We start from the raw sequence: 21,929 nt of genomic DNA on the forward strand, positions 1-21,929 counted from the left end.
TGACAACAACAAAAAACAAGAGATAACCTTATTTTATAGAGACAAATCAATGAAAACTTACCTTGCGATATTTCACAAAATAAAAATTTATTGGTTGGCCACCATCCCTTCCAGGTCTCCACACAAGGTTGTACTGGTCTGGCTTAAGTGTTTGTGGAGGGCTAAGAATGATTGGAGCTTCTGGTGGGGAAATTCCATTGGAAGTTTTTTCTGTGGCAACTTCATCAATGAGAATTTCTGTTGTAGATGAGCTTTCAGGGTCCATTTCGAAATCACGATCACCATTTCCTTCATCACTCTGGGCAGCCTCCACAGGAACCATTTCTTCTGCTTTTGTACTAGCATCATAGGAAACTACAGAAGGAGGTTGAAGGTTAGCTATACACCTGGGCTTAATGTTCTTTTCTGTGATGTACGTGGCAATTATGTATAGTGACTCACAGATTTTTAGGTTCTAGACACAACATCCTGCTTTCCTTACACTTCCCTTTGACATCATCCTCCCAAAGGACAAGATAGACAAGATAGTATTAATCAGGGATAGAACTGCTTCAGAATGAAAACATATAAATTCTGAAGTCCCTTTCAGAATGAGAATGAGACATTTCTAGCATAAGCTTTTGTAGACCATTTCAGTCCACTTCATCAATGCTATGCTGATGAGATTTAGATCTGAATACTCCCAACAGATAGTTTAAAAAAGCATGTCTTACACAGCACAGCTACTCGAAATATGTGCTCTCTAGTACATATCAGATCAGTTATAATTCCACTTACCAACTGTAAGAAAAGTCTCTGAACGAGAAAGCCCATGTTCATTTGTTGCCTCACACGTGTATCTCCCAGTATGTTCTGATGTCACTGGCTGGACATAGAGGGAGCTTGAACTGCCCCGGGACATGATGAAGTAGGCTCTGTCTGAAATGGAGCTGCCAGTTCTTGCTTGTGAGGAAAACTTCCTTGATTTTGAATAAAGAACCTGTGAAGGGTGACTGGTAATCAGCCCTTGGCTATTATACCAACGGATGACAGGAATAGGTAGCCCAGTGGCGTTGCAAGACAACATGACTGTTTCACCATCTGTCGCTTTGATGCTTGCTGGCATTGTGGTTACAATAGGCTTGGAGCCCCTATCTATTTAAAGAAAGAAATATGGAATAGAACAATATTTTATCAATCATTGTGCAGGAGATACCATTAGAACATTTATTCAATCCTTATGTGCACAGACTGCCTTGTGCCACAATCATATCAAAAACTATCCATCGAGTTCTTGAAACAATACTAGTTCTGGTTAAGAGAATAACTAAATTGTCAATAGTGAGCATGAACAAATTTGTTTATATAGGTTTTAAAACAAACTACTCCTAGTTTTCACCATTTAATTTTCTTAACTTTAGAAACAAATTGAAAACTTTAAAATGCACCCCATAAAGTATAGAGGGATAGACAATATCATAATGTTGTTTGATATTCCATGCAAAAGCTTAAGTAGACTGATAGAGGTGAAGAAAAGAAGAGCTAAAAACAGAATAATGTATGATGTAGTTTTTTTACCTGTTTGGAAATGAATTCTCCCAGTAGAATGCACAAATCCATAGCCATTGTTCACTAAACACTGATACATCCCTGTATCTTCGCTGGTGACACCAATAATTCGCAGCTTGTTTCCTGAAAGCAAGTGCCGTGATGAAAGATGGACAGGAGCTGCATTATGGTACCAGGTGAGATTAGGTGTTGGGGTTCCATGTATTTCACAGGAAAGATGCACATTTTTACCTAAAGATACTAATTGATCTTGCAGTCCTTTTGAAATTGAAGGAGATTCTAGAAATAAAAAAAGAAAAAATTTCACATATGCTGTTCTTCTGTACTAGCATCTTTCCTTGGTTACAGCTATCTTGCTTTCTTAACCTATATATAAAGTATTTTGTTACTATCATTTCTTACCAAATACATTTACGCTGTAGTTTATATGTTTTACAACTCCAAACTTGTTATCCACCACGCAGGAGTAATTTCCAGACTCTGATGCATCAATTGAGTCAATTGTAAGATGGGTGTGAAGAAGTCTCCATCTGCCTCTAGCGAGTGCATCTTTACCATCTTTATACCAATGGACAGAAGACACAGACAACCTGCTAACAACACACTCCAACATCAGAGGGCTGTGTGCGAGTACTGTCAATGTCTGAGAACTGGTAGTGTGAATTATATCAAAATCCCTTGAAGAAGAGCCTGAAATTGAAGGGAAAGGAAACAACAGATATTTTAAACTGAATAGATAAATGTCTTATGTTTTGTTTTTTTGGGGGGTGCTATTTTATTCATGCTTCCACATAGCTACCCATGGTGATTGGTTGTTCCATCACAGGAGACAAAATATTAAACTATAATTCATTCCCTTACACTTGTTAGGTTCCAAACACAGTCTGTTTCTAATACAATTACCAAGCTAGGGCCTGATATACAGAACAAAGGCAACTCTAGTAAGGGCTGATACCATCCTCCTATTACCTCCCACTGGCTTATATTTTGCCTCAACATATAGTAAGCTGCCTAGAATGATGGGCAGCAATTATCCAGGATTTCATCATGTTAAGATATCACAGATGAGATATATATGAAGTAAATGATTTGTCACTTAGCTATGGGCCTTTGCTACAGTTGCTTAATGCAGATACTTGTAACAGTGGTTAACATTAGGAAGAGTTTATAAACTCATTCCACATAGTAAGTGTAACGATTCAGACACAAAGTTTAACTGTTACAAAGAAAAATGTTAGCTATGCACTACCTGCACACAATTGAAGGAAATTGCCTCTACACAGCAGTGACAATGCTGGTAGCTTATATCCTATGATTTCACAGAAAAGATTTAAAATATATTTAATACTTACTGCTGATGATGAGCTTATGCCCAGAGGGTTCAACTTTCAGGTCATCAGTTATTGGGTTATATGCAGCACACTTGTAGAATCCTTTGTCCTCTAAAGATACACTCAAAATTTGCAAATGTCCAGATGGGAGAATTAGGTAGTTTTCTAGCAAAAAGAGAAAAGGATGGTGGAAGGGGGTTACCTTTAATTAGGTTACAAATGAGCATATAGTTATTTTTACTGTGCAACTTAGCCTGCATTTAGACATGTGATATGTCAAGATAAGATAAATGTAATTAGCAAAACTCAAGTTAACTCTTGTGGCAGTTCCAATAGTATGACCATAAACAAACACATATTTTTGTTACACATAATCTCACCTGTTGATTGTTCCAGCCATTTCCCTCGTGCACGGAAACGAACCTGTGCCTCTGGATCACTTTTTGGCACATTGCAATTGATTAAAGCAGTATTCCCTTCCTCTACTGTAATTGTGTTCCTCCATGAAGTCTCAAAATCATCAAGATCTAGAAAAAATCCACAGGTTTTTCCTTCAAAGGTTTCCAAACAAAATCTACTCTAGTAAGGCAAAGTAAACAATTGGAAAGAGAATAAAAATACTTGTGCTTATCATGAAAAGTGGAAGGTAAATGTCTAATGTACATTTTCTTAGCAAAACAAACAGAAGTATTCAAGGCATAGTGAACTACTTATCAAACTATGTGAAAAAAAGTGCAAATAGTACAAATGGAAGACCATTTCTTTTCCTGGATGTAGCAAGTAATTGCCATTATAGAACAGCCATTTATCATGGTGTAGAATAGAGTATTTGTAAACTTCTCAGTTCTATGATCCTAAGATTACAGAAACTTCTAGTTACGGTAATATATATATCAGTTCAACCCAAAGCATTTTTACCTGCAAGGATTACAGTATATGGGACACTTAAATACATTCAGTTTTCTACAGCTTGTACAGTTTTTCTGTGTTGACTGACCTTTATAAGCTCCACAGAGGAATCTGTTATGGACTACTGCACTATAAAAACACACAGCTTCCTCGGTTATTTGAATCTTGTCTCCTTTGGGTACTATGGGCATGGCTCATAAGCAGAGCATTTCCATAAAGGAGATTAATTAAGCCCATACTGACAAAAGCAGAATTTAAATTTTTAATTCTGATGTCAAATGGCTAAATTATCCTCAGGTCAGATACAACTTTCAGGACAAGGTTGTCAAAAGAGAAAAACATGTAAGTGAAATGTTTCACTTGCACTGTCGAACATTTAAATCAATATGCATATGCATATTTCAAAACCTGATGTGCTATGATCTGCCATGCAAGATAGTTTATAACACAAAGCATAGTACCTATCATAGAATTAATGAGTTGTAAGGGAATCCATGAAATTGATGGGGTCGCCTGAGGTCAGAAGGAGACTTCGAAGTGCACATATACACAAATACACAAGAATATATTCAGATTTCTCATTGCTCCCCTGGATTAAGCTGAAGGAATTTACTTGCTTAAAAACTGTGGAGAGGTTTAGATGAGTCTTTAAATGCATAAAAGAGGGGCCTTCAAATACATTTCTTCTGTTACCCATTTTTTCCAGATTATGTATTTTTCATAAAAAGATACATTAAATTTTTTCACTTCTCTATTAAGCTTAGTAATTCTTGAAGAGGTCATCTGATGTTTTCAGATATGAATTCTTTAAAGACCCAGAATGTTAAGTGCAGAAATAATATAAACGCAAAGGGAGACAATGGAAGACACGGAAACATCATAGAGGGTTGTATGTTAATTTTGTCATCAAGTCAATTAAAACTTACATGCTATTGACACTGTTGCAGGTCTGCTGATAATTGCACCAATGCTGTTATTTGCAATGCATTGGTAGATACCAGAATTTGATGGACTGAGAGAAAAGATTGTCAGAGATCCTGGCTGTATGTCTACTTGATCCGCATTCTTGTGAAGTTTTTCCCCATTGAAATGCCAAGACACGTGGGCTGTAGAGGGCTCAGCAGAACAGTCGAGTTTTACATTTGCACCAGGTTTTTGAATAACAGAAAGGGGCTCAGAAAGAAAGTGAGGAATCAAGTCTAGAAAAAATAAGAAAAAATAATGTAAGATGACACTAATTTACACCTGATTTTTCAATGTTATAAAAATATTCTGAAGTATAATGGACATATTTTATAGGTTTATGTTCTATACGTTTATCTTCTTCTAATTGCTAAATGTGAACTCACAATAATAATTTACACCTTTTTTAACATCCACCTTTATTGTGCTGAATTTATAATGCAGCTATACTTTTGAATAGACAAACATATCACTATTATATTCTCCTTCAGTTTAACTCTAAAAGGCAATAAAGTCAACAGTAAAGAAAAAAATGGAAAGTAATGTTTTAAACTTGATTGACATCCAATAAAGCAAGCTTACCTGAAGCTGTTGTTGAGAAGAAAACTGTAAGAAAAAGCAATTCTTGTAAAGATCCAGGATCAGAATGCATAGTGCCAGGTCAGAAAAGCTGATGGCAAAGAGCTTCAGACTAATATGAGTCACTGAGGAGCCTACAAAAGAACAAACAAAGGCAACAGAACTGCCTTAAGTGATGTACTGTATTATATATAAAGTTGAAAACTTTCAGGAATACAAATAAGGCCTAATGCATTGCCTATTCCTAAATCTAAAGCACTAAGTCTTTTTACTTGCAGAAACAAGGAATAGCCTACTTCCTTCTTTTTTGCATGCTACAGCCTCTGCCACATACTTTTAAGACAGAATGTGAGACTCCACTTGTGTAACATGTAGCTTGGCCCTAAATCCTCTGTGAAGGATAAGATGGAAGACCATATATAAAATAAGAAGTTCATATATTCAAAAACATCCAGTTCAGTTACATCAAGAACTACTGCACTAGTCCATGAAGATAGCTGGAGCCAGTTATTACAAGCCTGTTTAAAAATAGAATAAAATCCCAAAAGAAATCCAAATACTATCTTTTGTGAAAGAGATCCCTTTCCTGAGACTTACTACACACTTCCACTGAAATGAAAGTATTCTACTATTTCAGAATGCATGGATCACAATAATGAAAAAAATTAATTCCTCAGGGAGACACACTTAAAAACTGTTATCTACAAAACAATTTTAAAAACAATACAACTAAGAAAAATACCAGACTAATTAGTTTAAGATATTGTGGTTTTAAAACCCAAGGCAAATATATTAATGTATGGTATTTTTGCTTTTCAATTACATCCTGACAAGTACTCCCAAAAGTGAAACACCTTGCCATTAAGCTTACACTAAAAGCGAGAGAGAGAAGATTTTAAGCCGATGCTGAAAGAGATACAGTACAGCTACCAGATGTATTCTGCTTGGGAGGGCATTCCAAAGTCAAAAGTAGTAGCACTCAAAATTATTTTCTGCCTCAGAGCCATTAGTACCCATCTTCAAATTAAAACCTGCAGAGCAGTTGTTTGTTTAATTTGCAACTTTTCACAATTTTCTCCTTATTTTATTGCTGAACATGGAGAAATAAGCTCAACTACTTTTCTTAAAACACAGGTAAAAACCACGGTTCAAAATAACAAGAATGATTCACAGAGTGGTACAGTTAGGTTTGGTAAAAATAAGCAGGTGAGCCCATGGAACTTGCCTTCTGTGGTTGCCATTATAAAGCCTGATTGGATCATGCCTATGCCAAACTGTGCACCCATGGCTTCAACCCATGAATCGTTAATTCATTTAGAATTATTTCACCCTTGGAAATGGCAAAGATTTTAATAAACAATACAAAAAGTGAGTTTAAAACTGAACCATGGGGAAACAGACAGCGGAAATGTTACTGTGTGTTGCTCTGTTACTAGAATTCTTGAGGGTTTTTAAACAACTAGATGATGTTTTTAAACAACCAGATGCTGTTCTCTTTTTTTTGGAATATTCTGAGAAGTTTACAACATGAGCAGTGTTATCTATCTTGCATGCATGCATATAGCCCCCTAAAGAATAAAAATTTAGTCTATAAAGCCCTCAGCCTACTTGAGGGACCGCATCTCGAAATGAGAGGGGGCATTTGCAGTGGTGGTCCCACAGCTCTGGAATTCCCTTCCCAAAGAGGTGCAATCGGCCCCCTCTATTTCAATGGGTGAAAGACTCGGGGCTATGTCTGTTTTTATTGTTGCTTTTATTGTTTTTATTGTTATTTTAAAGCCAAGTGTATTGTTTTAATCTATTTTGTAAACCGCTCCGAGCCAAACCGGGAGTAGCGGTATATAAGTTTAATAATAAATAAATAAATAAAATATACTCGCCTTTTGTGCACAGGTTAAAACCTTCCTGTGTAAATAGGCCTTTCCTGATAACCCAAAATAGGAAATGATTTGGCTGCAATGGGTAAGGCATATCAACGAAGGATATCTTGGACTTAACATGGCCTAAACAAACAGAGCTTTAGGATTTTTAATATATTTTTTTGTGAATGACTTCGGTGGCCTGAGGCCCAGAGAATTTTAGTGGAACATACTGTATTCATTAACTCTGTTGTCTATAGCTTATGGATTTGTCTTATCTGTTTATCAGTTTTATTTTGCTTTTGTGTCCTGTGATATCTGTCATTTTAATTATTGTTCGCCGCTTCGAATTCCACTCATGGGAGAAAAGCGGGATATAAATAAATAAATAAATAAATAATACAATAGAGGAATTTGCTATTAGAAATGCTGGAGTAAGAGATATAATGACCCCTTAATACTAATCACATTTGAAGATTAAAAAGATATAAGAGCAAAAACAGAACAAAAAACCCCCACAGACAAAATCATCAGTTTCTGGTACTTAGACGTCACTCTTCATTAACAAGACAAACATACAGCTGTTCTGTCAATGACTGTTCATAATGCAAGTTACAACTAACAGAAACAAAATCCCAAGAAAACCACTCAATTGCAAAGGACTTGCTTGAAAACAAATGTATTGACAGTTTGCTTTAAAATTTCACATGGAGTGGTTACAAATCAGCAAAAGGTTGGTTTCCTGAATTCATCACACTATCCTCAGTAACCAACTCCAGAACTTGCAAGCTACAACAGAAAAAAATCTGCAAGCCTTATAATGGCGTAACTGTTAAAATGAATTAATTTTAGATTTTAGAAGAAACATAATGTATTCCATGAAATAATTTGAGGCAAATATATAAATTATTTTCAAGGTAAGAATCTACATCCTGAATTTAATCCAGAAAGCACACTGGAAAGTAAGAAAGAATAAGCATTATATACACCTTGCAGTGATCTGGAATATATCTGGGGTCAACTAACTCAGCTGTCTTTACGGAAACATCATTATATAGCGCAGGTTACAACAGTATTTACCAGAACATTCAGATCTTTTCCTCTAAAAAGGTAGCTAGCAGATCAAGCCAGACACAATGTGCACCTACATTTTTAAGGGGGAATATAAAAGAGTGAGATGTCATCTGCAGATTGATGATAACCCACTTAAAGCCTCTGAATGATCTTGACCAATGTGCTTTGGGATCATATTACACCATGGGAATAACAAAGATCCACAAAAGGCATATGTGAGTTTCCTAACAGTGGAAAAACAAGCTCCTAGCTTGATCTTACAGAATTTCCCTACAAAGGTGGAGGCCCATGGAGTGTGATATTCACAGTGCCATACTCTGCTAATCCTTCCAGGAGTATAAGAAGTCATTAAATGATCTAGGAAAAGCAGCAGGCATTCTACTTGTCTCCACTCCAGAATAATTTGCCATGAATCAGGATTACCACATCAGTATCAATACCAAATTTCAGCCTGAGTCCAAATTAGAAATCTACTTTAACTAGAAATGCCTAAATTGTTTAGCCATTATCAACTCAACAATTAAACTGAGACTGGACACCAGGCATTAGCCTACAATATTTTCAATGACCACATTTCAATTTTTAAAAAGCTCTTAGGTTTTCTTATTCATACTGGAGTAAGTTACAGATGTGTATGTTTAATACTCATCAAATAAAAGACTACTAGAATAATGCCTTGAAGGAAGAATAATAATTATGAATACACAAACAATGCAAAGGAAACATAACACCTTAGGGGTTTGTTACCCTGCACCACCACCACAACCCCATTTTCAGAGGCTCAATCAAGTCAGTCAAGCATGCAAACTGATCCTGTCGCCAGCAAAAGGATTTCCTTTCACTGTGGTCAGCCAAAAAGAGAGCAAGAACATGGCACTGCTTGAAGTTATGGCACCAAATAGATCAGACAGGCAAGGAAATAATCAACTCCACATGAGCCACTTCTAGCCCATCACAATGAACAACGCCCATTACTAACTCCAGGAAAGGTCACTGAGATTGTGGGGTCACATGCAGAAAGAGGCAAAAGTGAGAGGCTGCCAGCTACAATAAGCATCAGTGTTTTCCTAATTACACTCAGAAAAGAAGGGTTGAGCTCCAGGTTTTGATTTAGTAACCACCTAATAATTAAAAAAAACCACAATTTCATTTAAGACAGAACCACAACTTCTATTTTTATATGTTACCAGAATATAGAATAGAAGTAGTCAGGCATCCAACAGGAATGCAGAAGAGAAACTTAAAAGTGATTGAAAAAGGCAGATACAAAAGTATTTGTGGAAAACAAGACACAATTGCTGTTTTCAAAAGTTTACTCTCATGAAAATATGTAAGCAATTTTATATTTTAAAAAATTGTACTAGGCTTTCATTGCATCTGCGAGACTGAAAAGAACAATGTTCTCAAACCAAACCAAGACTTTTCCCAGCCAAATCAAGAACGATGGTATGGAGTACACATTGCACAGACAAAATTTTGATGCCCTTAACTTTGCTAAAAATAAATTGAGAGTACAGCAAGCTGTGAGAGCTAGCATGGTGGTGTGTTTGAGCATTAGACTACAATACTGGAGATCAGAGTATGAATTCCTTTTTGGCCATGGACACCTGCAGGGTAACCTTGGGTAAATTACACATTCTCAGCTGATCCTTGGAAAAAGATAAGTTGGAAACGACTTGAAAGCACACAATAATAGGAAACTAATTCGACTTCTATGTTATTATTTAAAATATTTTGGATGTTGTAACACTTCAGGTGGATAACTTTTAAGTATTGGGTTGTTGTGTGTTTTCTGGGCAGTATGGCCAAGTTTCAGAAATATTCTCTCCTGATGCTCGACCACTCCAACAACTATCATGTCAGACTACACAGAGAAGCCACAAGCATGTGGGCAATTTCAACAGAAAGGATGAAACCATGAAAATGAACAAAATCTGGCTACCAGTATTAAAAAAAACTCCAAAATCAGAACAGTAAATAAGGTGCAACGCTCTGAAAACAGAAGAATTCTAGACATGAATCAATCAGGGGCAGCTAACGACTCTGAACAAAGGATTCCCCCAGGCCAGGAGGTGAAGCTGGGAAGGCTATTTAATGCTAATCAAGGTGACTAATTACAACATTCACACTGGCCTCCAACAGGCAAGAGTTCTTTTCCCCACCCAGGAACTTCCACAGATATATAAACCTTCCTTGCTTAGTTTCTCCATATACCTCACAACCTCTGAGGATGCCTGTCATAGATGTGGACGAAACGTCAGGAGAGAATACTTCTGGAAGATGGCCATACAGCCCGGAAACAACAACCCTGTGATCCCGGCCATGAAAGCCTTCGACAACACATTTCTAAGTATTATTTATTTATTTTGATTGTTACCCTGAACATAACTATGTAAACAAAAAGTAACTTAATATTTCTGAAAGCAGTGCTCTAAAATTACAAGAAGAAATGTAAACAAAGGGCCTGTTCCACATCATCACCACCTGTTTTCAAAAGAGCCAATTGTACTAGTAGTACATTCAACTGAGACTACATTTGACATGTGTACATTAGATATGTATGGTAATTATTCTGACATCATCCTAAAGTGAGAAAATATGCTAGATTTAATATGATCTCAGATGTGGCAATTATAATTATTACACTCTGCAGTCTCAAATATTCTGTCAAACACATCCATCTCATTAGTATGCCAATTTGCTTTAATCTTTAATCAATGTACAATTATATGTATACCAAAGAAGCCATGGCAATGCATTCATCCTTCAGTTTTCACTAAGTAATGAGAACAGTCAGGGTATCTTACATGTCCTTATAGAGTAACCATAGTATAGAACAGTGGTTCTCAACCTGTGGGTCCCCATGTGTTTTGGCCAGTTTACTAGCTGTTGGGATTTCTGGAAGTTGAAGGCCAAAACATCTGGGGACCCACAGGCTGAGAACCAAAGGTATAGAAGTTGAATGTTGAACTTGTGTTATGGAGATCAGGGTTCAAATTCCCACTTGGACAGAAAAGCATTCTCTTAGCTCCAGAGGACAGAAAAGGCAACCCCCGCCCCTGAACAAACCTTGCAAAAAAAAAAAAACATGAAAAATTAACCTAAGGGTCACAATAAGTCAGAAATGACTTTAGGACACACAACAACAGTAAAAACAATATTCTGTCTCCACCATACCTATGACAAGTTTTCCATAGTGCAGAAACAAGAAGAGTAAGACACAGTGGCCACATTTTTAATTTGCATTTATTTGTTTAAGACTTTATTCTAGACTTGCTTTAAAGGTAAACTTCTCTCACATTTTAGGTAAGATGCTAAGCACTTTCAGTTGGTCTTATAACCAAATGACGAAATAGTGAGAAACTGCAAATAAGATTAATTCAAGTTACCACATGGCACTAGCAGGAAAGGATGACAAAGGAAAAAAAATCATACCATCTTAAAAGGATGTAGGTAGACAGGAATGTGGAAATTAATTACTATTTAAGGTATCTTCTCTAAGATAAACTTATCTTCAAAACACAACACTATCTTATGCAGTTTCCTAAAAATTCCACAACTTTAATGTAAAAACACATCATGAAAATGAAGCCAGACTGACTTCCATTGGGAAGGAGTTTACAACAAACATATGACCAATGAGAAAGTCCTGTCTCGTGCATCCTCAAAGCTTGCCAGGGTAGTTGGATACATAACATGCCTTCCATTGAGACTTGCATGTGAAGAGGCAGTCTTTTGGATATTATTGGCCCAAGCTATTTAAGGATTGGTTGGTCAAACCCAGCATATAAAACAAATTAGCACTGAACACTTATATCCTCTGCCTTGAAGTCTTGAAAAATCTAGCAATTCAACATTGCAAAAATGTGTGGTTCAGATAAAACACCTCAAGATTGTATACATCCTTCAAACATCACGTTCTTAGTACTCTCATTACAGTCATATAAGAAATTCTAATTAATAGTTTGCTGTCTAAAGAGACACTTTTATCCTCTCGGAAACCAAGAAGTTGCCCATGTTTAGAAGACTGGGTTGCAGCAACCACCCATTAATCTTAGCAACACTTCAATTATGTCTCTTTGGCATTGCCTTTTATATAGTGCCTTTAAGATTCTACATTTTCATTCTTCAACTAGACTCACAGGTCAATCAAATTACACATCTGCAAGCTATACAAGGAGTAGGCTAGGGAGAGATTTTCAATAGTCTGAATTATTGAATTGTTATGTAGAGCACAATAGAGCAGCTTTGTTTAAAAAATTGCTACACCTGTGGCCTTGACTATAAATATATTCAGGAGTTTCTTACTGAGTTGACTCAACATATAAGAAGAGGAGTTTGTGAGCACCAGTCAGCTTTATTGTTGCTTTCATTGTAAGGAAAACAACAAGTCTGCAGATAGTTTGTTGACTTGTGGAGACGATCCACACATACAAGTTCCTGTCACATTAAGATGTAGAATCTTCCATATGAAAGATTATGATGGAGGGTGGAGCTTGTGCACACTCTTGCTTCCATGTTGGATCAGCATATCAAGTATTTATATAATAAACCATGTCTACTGTAGTTGGTTCTTAGTTCAATGGAAAGTTTCTATACAACTCCTATAACTTAAAAAGACTCATCTCAATGACATTTTATGTTTATTCTTGCTAAATAGCTTTTCCTATCACATTAGAAAATCTATTGATTAGTAACAATTTCTTCGTCTGAGTAAGGGGCTTACTGTAAAAGGATTGCTCTATCTCTTTGCTGAGAGCCTTACTGCAGTAGAACCTTATTAAAAATGGGCATCACCATTCCTTGTCACCTCACGTTAACCAAACTGTAACTGCACTTCTGGCTTCTGCCTCTTGTCAATGTCTTCACATCAACTCAGGTTTTTTGCAGTCTACAGTAGACTCCCACAAAGCTGCTGTTTATCTTGCTTATAGTTTTTATCAAAATGCTCAGTATCTTTCCCACTTTCTAAGCCATTGATCTCCTCCATTTACACATGCTGACATACAATATTACTTCTCTTCCTTTCCTATTTGGTCTATTTCTTTGGAATAGGTTTTACTCTTCCATTGCTATGTTTCAATCATAGAAAGCATCCAACCAGGTTTCAGTAATTCGTATTAAATCATATTTGTCTGTGTTAAGAGTCTGAGTTCATCTTGTTATTTCCCAAACTCTGAGCACTCTTGTCGGAAATCGTTCTTGATGAACATGCAGACACATTGTCCAAGAAGTCAAATCTTCCTTTACAAGTACCATCTGCAGAGTGAACTATTTACTTGTAACATTCTTCTCTCTCTTCCTGGTTAATGTCCTTCAACAGGAAGGAACAATGAAATGGCATACTGTAAAGTCCTTTAGTTTCCTCTTCAGAGCCTCAGTCCCTTACATTGATGGCTGTATCTCGCAGTATTATTTGTTCCAATATCAATTAGAAAGTAATCAGTATTAGTCAGTTAATGAGTCTTGTCAGATTTTCTGTTATTATCATAGTTTTTTTGTCACTGAAACACCTTTAAATGCATTCTTATCAGGTCCATACACCTCTGTGTCTGTTTCTTTCAAAAGGGAATCACACAGCAATACTATAACACATCTCTTCATGCTGTGGGAACTGACAGTAGCTCTACTCTGTCTTTCGAGAAACAAGTATACTGTCTTTGTTCTTGTGCTCTATAAACGCTCATTAAGAGAGCATGGAATCTGCAATGTGGCACCAAACTATCAACAGTTTGAGGAGAGGAGGGTAACAAAACAAATTTTGCTGTTGTTGCTGCAATATGTTGCTGTGTGTCATATTCTTCCAAGTATCAATATCCTAATTTGGGAAATGTTTTCCTTGCTAGAGGCTTCCTCCACATATTATCCTTCCAGGAGAATCTGCTCCACTCTTTCTAAAAATGCTTCAAGCATCCCAATAAAATGAATTGTATGTATATAGGCCTCAAGCTATTGCACCTTCTTCTCCAACAGGGCAAGCAGCTTGAATTTGCTGAAGACTGTCTTGCAAGAAAGAAAACAGAAGTCAGATTGTTGCAGGTTACTTCAGCAACTGTTAATCTCTAAATTTATTATCCCATACAGGCATCAGCACAGCTTTCCCTACAAAGGCACACACAAAGGCACAGAAAAAAGCATGATTTGCTTTTCCTACTGTATATGCTAAGCTCCAAAGACTGAGGCAACTCCTATATAGGGCATAATATGAAGAGATGACTACTGGAGCTAACAGGACACATATTGATGAACATCAAAGAAGAGGACAATCACAAACTCCTCAATTTCAAAGTATAATATATTTTGCAGGGAGATAAATTACTGGGTTTAGTGATGGTATTGATTAAATTTGCAACAATTATTATATTGACAAAACTGTACTGACATACTTAATGCATGTTTCAAGAATCACACACACAATTATACAAGTCAAAATTCCAGCACAAATCCTAGCTTTGCAACTATGGCTATTTTTCAAGCAAACTAAACTCTGATTACAGAAGAAAATATATTAACAGAAATGCTTTCTGTTTACTTAGTATACCAAGGCTAGTGTCTCAAGTTTATATGCATTTTCTGTTAGTAACAACAGTGTCAAGATACTTTGCTCCTACTCAGGTAAAAAACCTCCAGTTGGCAATCTGGCATACATAAAGCAGCAAGACGTTTAATGTGTTCAATAAAAACCATGATCAGATACAAATATATTCTTTCAGGCAGCCTGAAGTTTACCCACAAAAAGAGAAAACACAAAAACATGGAAGTCCAATGGACAGTACAGTCGTCCCTCCACCCTTGAAGGGATTAGGGGCACAGCTCATCTGGAAAAGCAGAAAAACTACAAATAACTGTTCACATGACAGCATCAATGTCAAGAGGCAATGGATTTTCAAACTCACAATCAAAACCTTGAGTGTGAAACCCACAAAAGTGAAGGACCATATTATACATTGTTTAGACCATAAGTGACATTCAAGCACTAATGAAAGAGCTAGACTACAAATCAGAAATTTGGGATGTCTAATCATAGTGATTCTATGCCTCACGGCTGTCCCTTTCATCGAACAATACATCAAATGACAGAGAGAGACAACCAATTATCTCATGAAGTTCTCTATCTGAAACTCTAGTAATCTTTAAGCATTTCTACAGATATATCTCTTTTCTTCTACTGAAGAACAAATAACTTAATTTGCATCCATATTCACATTCTACTCATACTGTCATGCAATTGTTTTAACTCTATAAAATACAAGTCAAAACTTTGTTTATAAAGATTTTTTGTTGTAACTTGAAGCAATGTATGCTATTTTTGATCCCTAAAGGAACATGTATCTATTAAACTTACACCTGCAGCCGGAATTTATAGCCACCCAGTAATCTAGTACTGTCTTACATCATAGGTAATTGGACGTCACCGAATTCATGGCTACAGGGGAAAATGCAGTCCCAATGAATGAGAACATAAAGTAGGCTTGAACTGTACATAATTTAAGTGATATGATAGAAGTAAATTAAATCTGACTAAATGTACTGTAATAAACCAGCAACTATTAGTTTTAAGTTCACATTCTATGTACTCTACACTTTACTGACACTCTCATGAAACACTCACTACTTTATTTTCTTGTGCTCTCTTGTGTTGTATTGATTCATTTAGAAGGAAATTTCATATTTTTCCATGTGTTGTAAATTGCCGTTCTTTACCTTAACACAGAAAATAATGATCACAGTTCTGCTGATTTGGAGTACACAGCTACATGACTACCATATGAGAATGCAGTGCACTTCTGAGTATTCCTTGCCTAAGAAAACCCTATGAAATTCATATTTGAAAAAATTACACCAGAGAAAAGGACTAGTAACTTGAGATAAGTACACAAACCAATGCATAGTAGTTGCTGTGTGTTTTGGATCTCAGACAGGAATTACTCTTCAGACAACAATTTAGTGTAAATATGAATAAGGAATTAAAAAGTGGTCATCAATATAAATTATGCAAAAGAAATAGTTCTGTCTTTAGAATTGACCAGCAGAGGGAGTTCACAGCTGCCAATGCTATACAAAGGAAAAAGTTTGTAAACACCACAGACTAGAAATGGAACCAAAATAAACTGATCAGTTCTGAAATGAAATTCATGACGGATGCTTTTAGAATATGAGCAGGTCTACACTTCTCAGGACAAATTCTGATTCAACTGCTAGTAAAACAGAGTTTTACACTTCTGAGGTTGCCTGCCATAGATGTGGGCGAAACGTCAGGAGAGAATACTTCTGGAACATGGCCACATAGCCTGAAAGACATACAACAACCCAGAGTTTTAAACACTGTACAAAGTGTAAGAACAGGAAATATTGACTTTTACTGTACTAGATATGTCTCTTATAGCTGGATCAACTGTACAGTTTCAGCTGAAACCCTAAATGATAACATTAATTATATTGATATTCAATACAGTTCTAATTAAATATTTATCAACACTTTTAAAGTGTGACATCTGTGCTATTTCATGGCACTATTAGGTTTCACACTATGCTTGTTTTGATTTAAAGTAAGAATTCTGAATAGTATTCTGAAGTGTATTTTGTACAAAAGCAACTCATAAAAGCCCCATTCCTTTTTCCTGTCTGATCATAAGCTTGATTGCAAAACGATATTTCCATATTATAAACATTAAAAAAACTACTGGAAATTTATATAAAATTTATTTATTTATTGTTAGGAAAATAAAAAAATCACCACTGTCTATTATATTTCTTTAAAAAAAAACTCACCCACTGCATGAAAGTGAATGCTTGTATTGATAATACTAGGTTGTCCAACAGTTTGCCTCTTCAGATTGAAAAACAAGCAACCAGATGGTTTCAATAGTAAGAGTGAATGACCTAAGTTTAGTGCCCCAAATACAGTTCTCTTTTAAATCTAAGCAAAACTGGTCTTTTCTCTTACCAGATAAGCTGTTAAGCCATGCCTTGAATTTAAATCTGCCAATATATGGATTCGTCTAACACAGCCACCCCCACTTATCAAGAGTGATATACTTCTTGTTCTATTCCCGGCAACTCTTCCCTTGCTACAAAAAAGAAGGCACTGCAGGGCAGAAATTCCTCAGGTGCTTGCTAATGGAATTCCCAGGGTCTATGAGCCGCTTCGGGGATCAAGAGATCTCATAGCCCCTGCTGGGGTAAGAAGCAACGAGTCTGTTCCATTTAATCAAATACAGAATGAATTTTCAGCCCTATTCACTAGGTTGTCTCCAGGGCTCCAAAAAAGCACCAGGAAGCTAGATCACACTAATGTGGCTCTTTCAGGCAAGTATAATTAGTTTGATTTTAAAAGACTCACATTAATATCACCTCAAAACTATTGCCAGATTGTGGACAACAAGAATACTGTACGTTACATATCAAACTACGAAAATTTAAACAGGAATCATGCACATACAATACATTCCACAAGGGATGTTTCCTATTATACCACAGTGCATGGTTTCATTTTAAAAGGGAGGCAGTTAGTCATGCTGAACTCTTTGAGTATGAATATGAACCAGCAGTTATGGTTTTTCTTCATTTTCTTGGCCCTCTTTTAAAATGATATTCTCCAATTTAACTCACATTATCAAATACTGCATCTTGATTTCACAATTCCCTATGCAAATAATCCTGAATGATAAGGGTTCAGGCATGTATACTCTAGAATTAATCCTATCTAAAATACAGACATACTAAACAACACCTAACTTTTTACGCCAAGTGTGAAAGACACCTCTATGATCAAACATAATAAATTATATCCAATCTCTAATATATCTGCAAGGTGTACTAAAGGAAACAATTTCTCAGAAAGCCTAGTTCTGCATGTGTTTTACTCGCCAAGAAAAAAAAAATCAAAACCACAATCTTTCTAGTAAAATTTCAGTACAATGTTCTCCGAAATTCAGTAAAACCAGTACACCATTTCTGGTCTGATGTATACAAAACTCAATGGTCTCTACCTTGTTGACTGCATATAAGAAGTCTAAAAATCATAAGCCATGCATGAGAAAGTCAAACCACCTGCAAGTGTGGGCACTTGTAGAAATGACAAAGGTAATCCCATCTCTCAACTGTGCACCTTTGTCGCACTGTTACATTGTTATCTAGTTATTTTACACATTTTAACCAGGTAAAAACATATGAACACTACTTCTAAAAACCAGCCAAATGTTTAGCCAAACACTGATTTAAAGTTGCAATTGATGTCCTTGTTCACAAATATATGGAGGAGCACAAGAATGCAAAAAGAAATATCCTGGACACACTATTACTTGAAAACACAGAAATAATGGACCACTCCAACAACCACCATGTCAGATTACAGAGAAGCCACTGAAATCCACAAGCATGTGAACAATTTCAACAGAAAGGAGGAAACGATGAAAATGAACAAAATCCAGCAATTCCAGCAATGAAAGCCTTCAACAACACACAGAAATACCTTGCTTGAATTTGTGAGAAAGTCTACACGAACACTGACACTGCAATCTTCTGCATCTTTGGTGAATTAAGTTGCTGGAAACACTTGCCATTTAAATAATGATCTTATGTGAACTCATGTCAAAATGAAATATGTTACTAATTTATTAAGTAAACAATTTGAAATAGTTAGAGAAAAATGTTTTGTATTGTATAGCATTTTATTCTTGCACAGAGCTCATTCAGGCTATGCAATTTTAACATGTGTGTAAACAGATAGCAGATATGCAAGCCATTCCAAGTAAGAATTCTTTCTAACTGAGCAACGAAGTGGATTGCTGTTTGTTTTTCGGGCTGTATGGCCATGTTCCAGAAACATTCTTTCTTGATGTTTTGCCTGCAACTATGGCAGGCCTCAGCAGAGATTGTGAGGTCTGTTGGAAACCAGGCAATGAGGTTTATCTATCTGTGGACTGTCCAGGGTGTGAGAAAAAACTCTTGTCTGTTTGAGGCAAGTGTGAATGTTTCAATTGGTTACCTTGATTAGCACTGAATAGCCTTCACCTTCAATGTCTTGCAGTTGACTTCCTGCCTGGGGGAATCCTTTGTTGGGATATGTTAGCTGGCCCTGATTGTTTCGTGTCTGTAATTCCCCTGTTTTTGAGTGTTGTTCTTTTTTTACTGTCCTGATTTTAGAGTTTTTAATACTGATAGCAAGATTTTGTTCATTTTCATAGTTTCCTCCTTTCTGTTGAAATTGTCCACATGCTTGGGGATTTCAGTGGTTTCTCTGTGGAGTCTGACATGGTGATTGTTAGAGTGGTCCAGCATTTCTATGTTTTCCAATAACATGCTGTGTCCAGGTTGGTGCATCAAGTGCTCTGCTATGGCTGACTTCTCTGCAATGCCTTTCAATGGGTAATGCTGCATTTGGTAGTCCGGATGTAGACTTATCCACAGCTGCATGGTATACGGTAGACTCCTGCAGACCTAATCAAGGTGTCCAATTGAAACATTCACACCTGCCTCAAACAGACAAGAGTTCTTTCTCCCACCCTGGACATTATTCCACAGATATATAAACCTCCCTTCCTAGTTTCCAACAGATCTCACAGCTTCTGAGGATGCCTGCCATAGGTAAACCCTAACCCTGACATTAGGTCCAGTTGTGTCAGACTCTGGGGGTCGGTGCTCATCTCCATTTCTAAGCTGAAGAGCTGGCATTATTCGTAGACACCTCCAAGGTCATGTGACCAGCATGACTGCATGGAGCGCCGTTACCTTTCCGCAGAAGCGGTACCTATTGATCTACTCACATTTGCATATTTTTGAACTGCCAGGTTGGCAGAAGCTGGGGCAAATAGTGGGAGCTCACTCCACTCCCTGGATTCGAACCGCCAACCTTTCGGTCAGCAAGTTCAGCAGCTCTGTGGTTTAATCCTCTGCGCCATTGGGGCTCCATAGATGCACGCAAAACATCAGGAAAGAATGTTTCTGGAACATGGCCATAGAGTCCAGAAAACTCACAGCAACCCAGTGATTCCGGTCATGAAAGCCTTCCACAACACAGTAAATTTAAAGCAGTGGTTCCCAATCTGTGGGCACCCAGCAGTAAGTTTGAAGGACAAAACACCTGGGGACCCATAGGTTGAGAACCACTGATTTAAAGTTTCAAGACGTTTCATCTTAGCCCAGATGAGAATAACCTACCGATATGCTCGTGCTAGAAATAGACTTCAGGAAACACAATACGAAGCTTACAATTTCATGTTCAAAAAGAATTGTGTCAAAAGTTAAAACAGTCTGAAGTTGACAACTGAGCATCTCAAACATGTTATTTATTTGAACAGGTATGGGTAAGCTTGGGCCTTCGCTCCAGGTGTTTTGGACTCCAACTCCCACCATTCCTAACAGCCTCAGGCCCTTTTCCCCCTCAGCCGCTTAAGCGGCTGAGGGGGAAAAGGAAGGGGCCTGAGGCTGTTAGGAATGGTGGGAGTTGGAGTCCAAAACACCTGGAGCGAAGGCCCAAATTTGCCCAGGCTTGGGTTCAGCCCTGTTCTAGAAACAAACTTGGCCCTCCCTCCCTCCCTCCCTCTTCTCGGCCTCCTCACCCCTCAGAAGCGGCGCTGCCTGCGCCCATAGAGCCCTCGCTGCTTCCACTCGGCGCCAGCCGCTCCCCGGGACATTCCAGAGAGAACCGGCGAGGCGGACGGGAGCCTCCATCCAACACCCAGCCACCGGCAAAGGCAGCCCGCAGCCCCGTCCTGAGGAGGTGTCGTTCCCGCCGCCGCCAAGGCGCCAGACCTCCTCCTGCTTCTCCCTCACAGCGCTCACTGACTGACTGACTGACTGACTGGAGCCGCGAGCGAGCCGACTGGCTGCCGCGCACGCGCGCTAACGACGGGCGCTCGCGCTCGCTCCCTCGCAGTGGGCGGGGCTTCGCGCCCCTCATAGCCTCCCTCGAAAGCGCCAAAGTCTCTCCCACCGATTAGAAGGGAACGGCCGCGCGTGCGCAAAAGGGCCAGCTTGCTCTCGTCCCTTTTCTCGCCTCTCGCTTGGCCACGCCCCTTTTCTCCACCGCCCCGCCCACTCCTCCCTCCGCCCCCACGTGGCTTCTTCTTTCCTCTTGCAGTTCTTTGGGAGAGGAAGTCAGTGTACTTATTGTTATATATTATTATATTGTATTATTATTAGTATTATATTAATTTACATGGCAACATTATTATAAATATTGTATGTATACACAATATATTGTACAGTAGACTCTCACTTATCCAACACTCGCTTATCCAACGTTCTGGATAATCCAAGCCATTTTTGTAGTCGACGTTTTCAATATATCGTGATATTTTGGTGCTAAATTCGTAAATACAGTAATTACAACATAACATTACTGCGTATTGAACTATTTTTTTCTGTCAAATTTGTTGTGTAACATGATGTTTTGGTGCTTAATTTGTAAAATCATAACCTAATTTGAAGTTTAATAGGCTTGATGACCGTGGCGCCAGCTTTCAAATTGATTTGAACCCGCAGCGGAGAGTTCCGCAGATCCATCACCAAAGGAACGGAGCGGGACCGCAGCAGACTATTATTAAAAGATCTTTTTTTTTTCACTTTCCCCTTCCCTGGACTATGTAACAAATCCCCCCAATAAAAGTAGCATTCATTTTTAACAGTAACACTTTCTATCTGGTTATTTTGTGTCTTTCCC

General features: G+C 37.6%; 1 protein-coding gene across 4 annotated transcripts in view; it reads right to left on the minus strand.

Moving 5' to 3' along the window:
* Positions 1-21,929, minus strand: part of cdon (cell adhesion associated, oncogene regulated) — a 109,819-nt gene that overhangs the window by 28,829 nt on the left and 59,061 nt on the right. For 2 of the 4 annotated variants that reach the window (XM_008118238.3, XM_003225719.4), the window contains 8 exons: positions 5,334-5,464; positions 4,715-4,987; positions 3,260-3,406; positions 2,901-3,044; positions 1,951-2,238; positions 1,558-1,827; positions 778-1,134; positions 62-354 (listed from right to left, as the gene is read on the minus strand). In XM_008118238.3, coding sequence (XP_008116445.1) covers positions 62-354; positions 778-1,134; positions 1,558-1,827; positions 1,951-2,238; positions 2,901-3,044; positions 3,260-3,406; positions 4,715-4,987; positions 5,334-5,403 — 1,842 coding nt within the window. In that variant the 5' untranslated portion in view covers positions 5,404-5,464. Of the gene's footprint in view, positions 1-61; positions 355-777; positions 1,135-1,557; positions 1,828-1,950; positions 2,239-2,900; positions 3,045-3,259; positions 3,407-4,714; positions 4,988-5,333; positions 5,465-5,664; positions 6,032-20,826; positions 20,967-21,929 lie in introns of those variants that run through there. The other 2 variants (XM_062961315.1, XM_016996451.2) reach the window with 2 other exon arrangements.

Source organism: Anolis carolinensis, unplaced genomic scaffold (genome assembly GCF_035594765.1).
Source record: "Anolis carolinensis isolate JA03-04 unplaced genomic scaffold, rAnoCar3.1.pri scaffold_8, whole genome shotgun sequence".
In the NCBI taxonomy this organism is placed as follows: domain Eukaryota; kingdom Metazoa; phylum Chordata; class Lepidosauria; order Squamata; family Dactyloidae; genus Anolis; species Anolis carolinensis.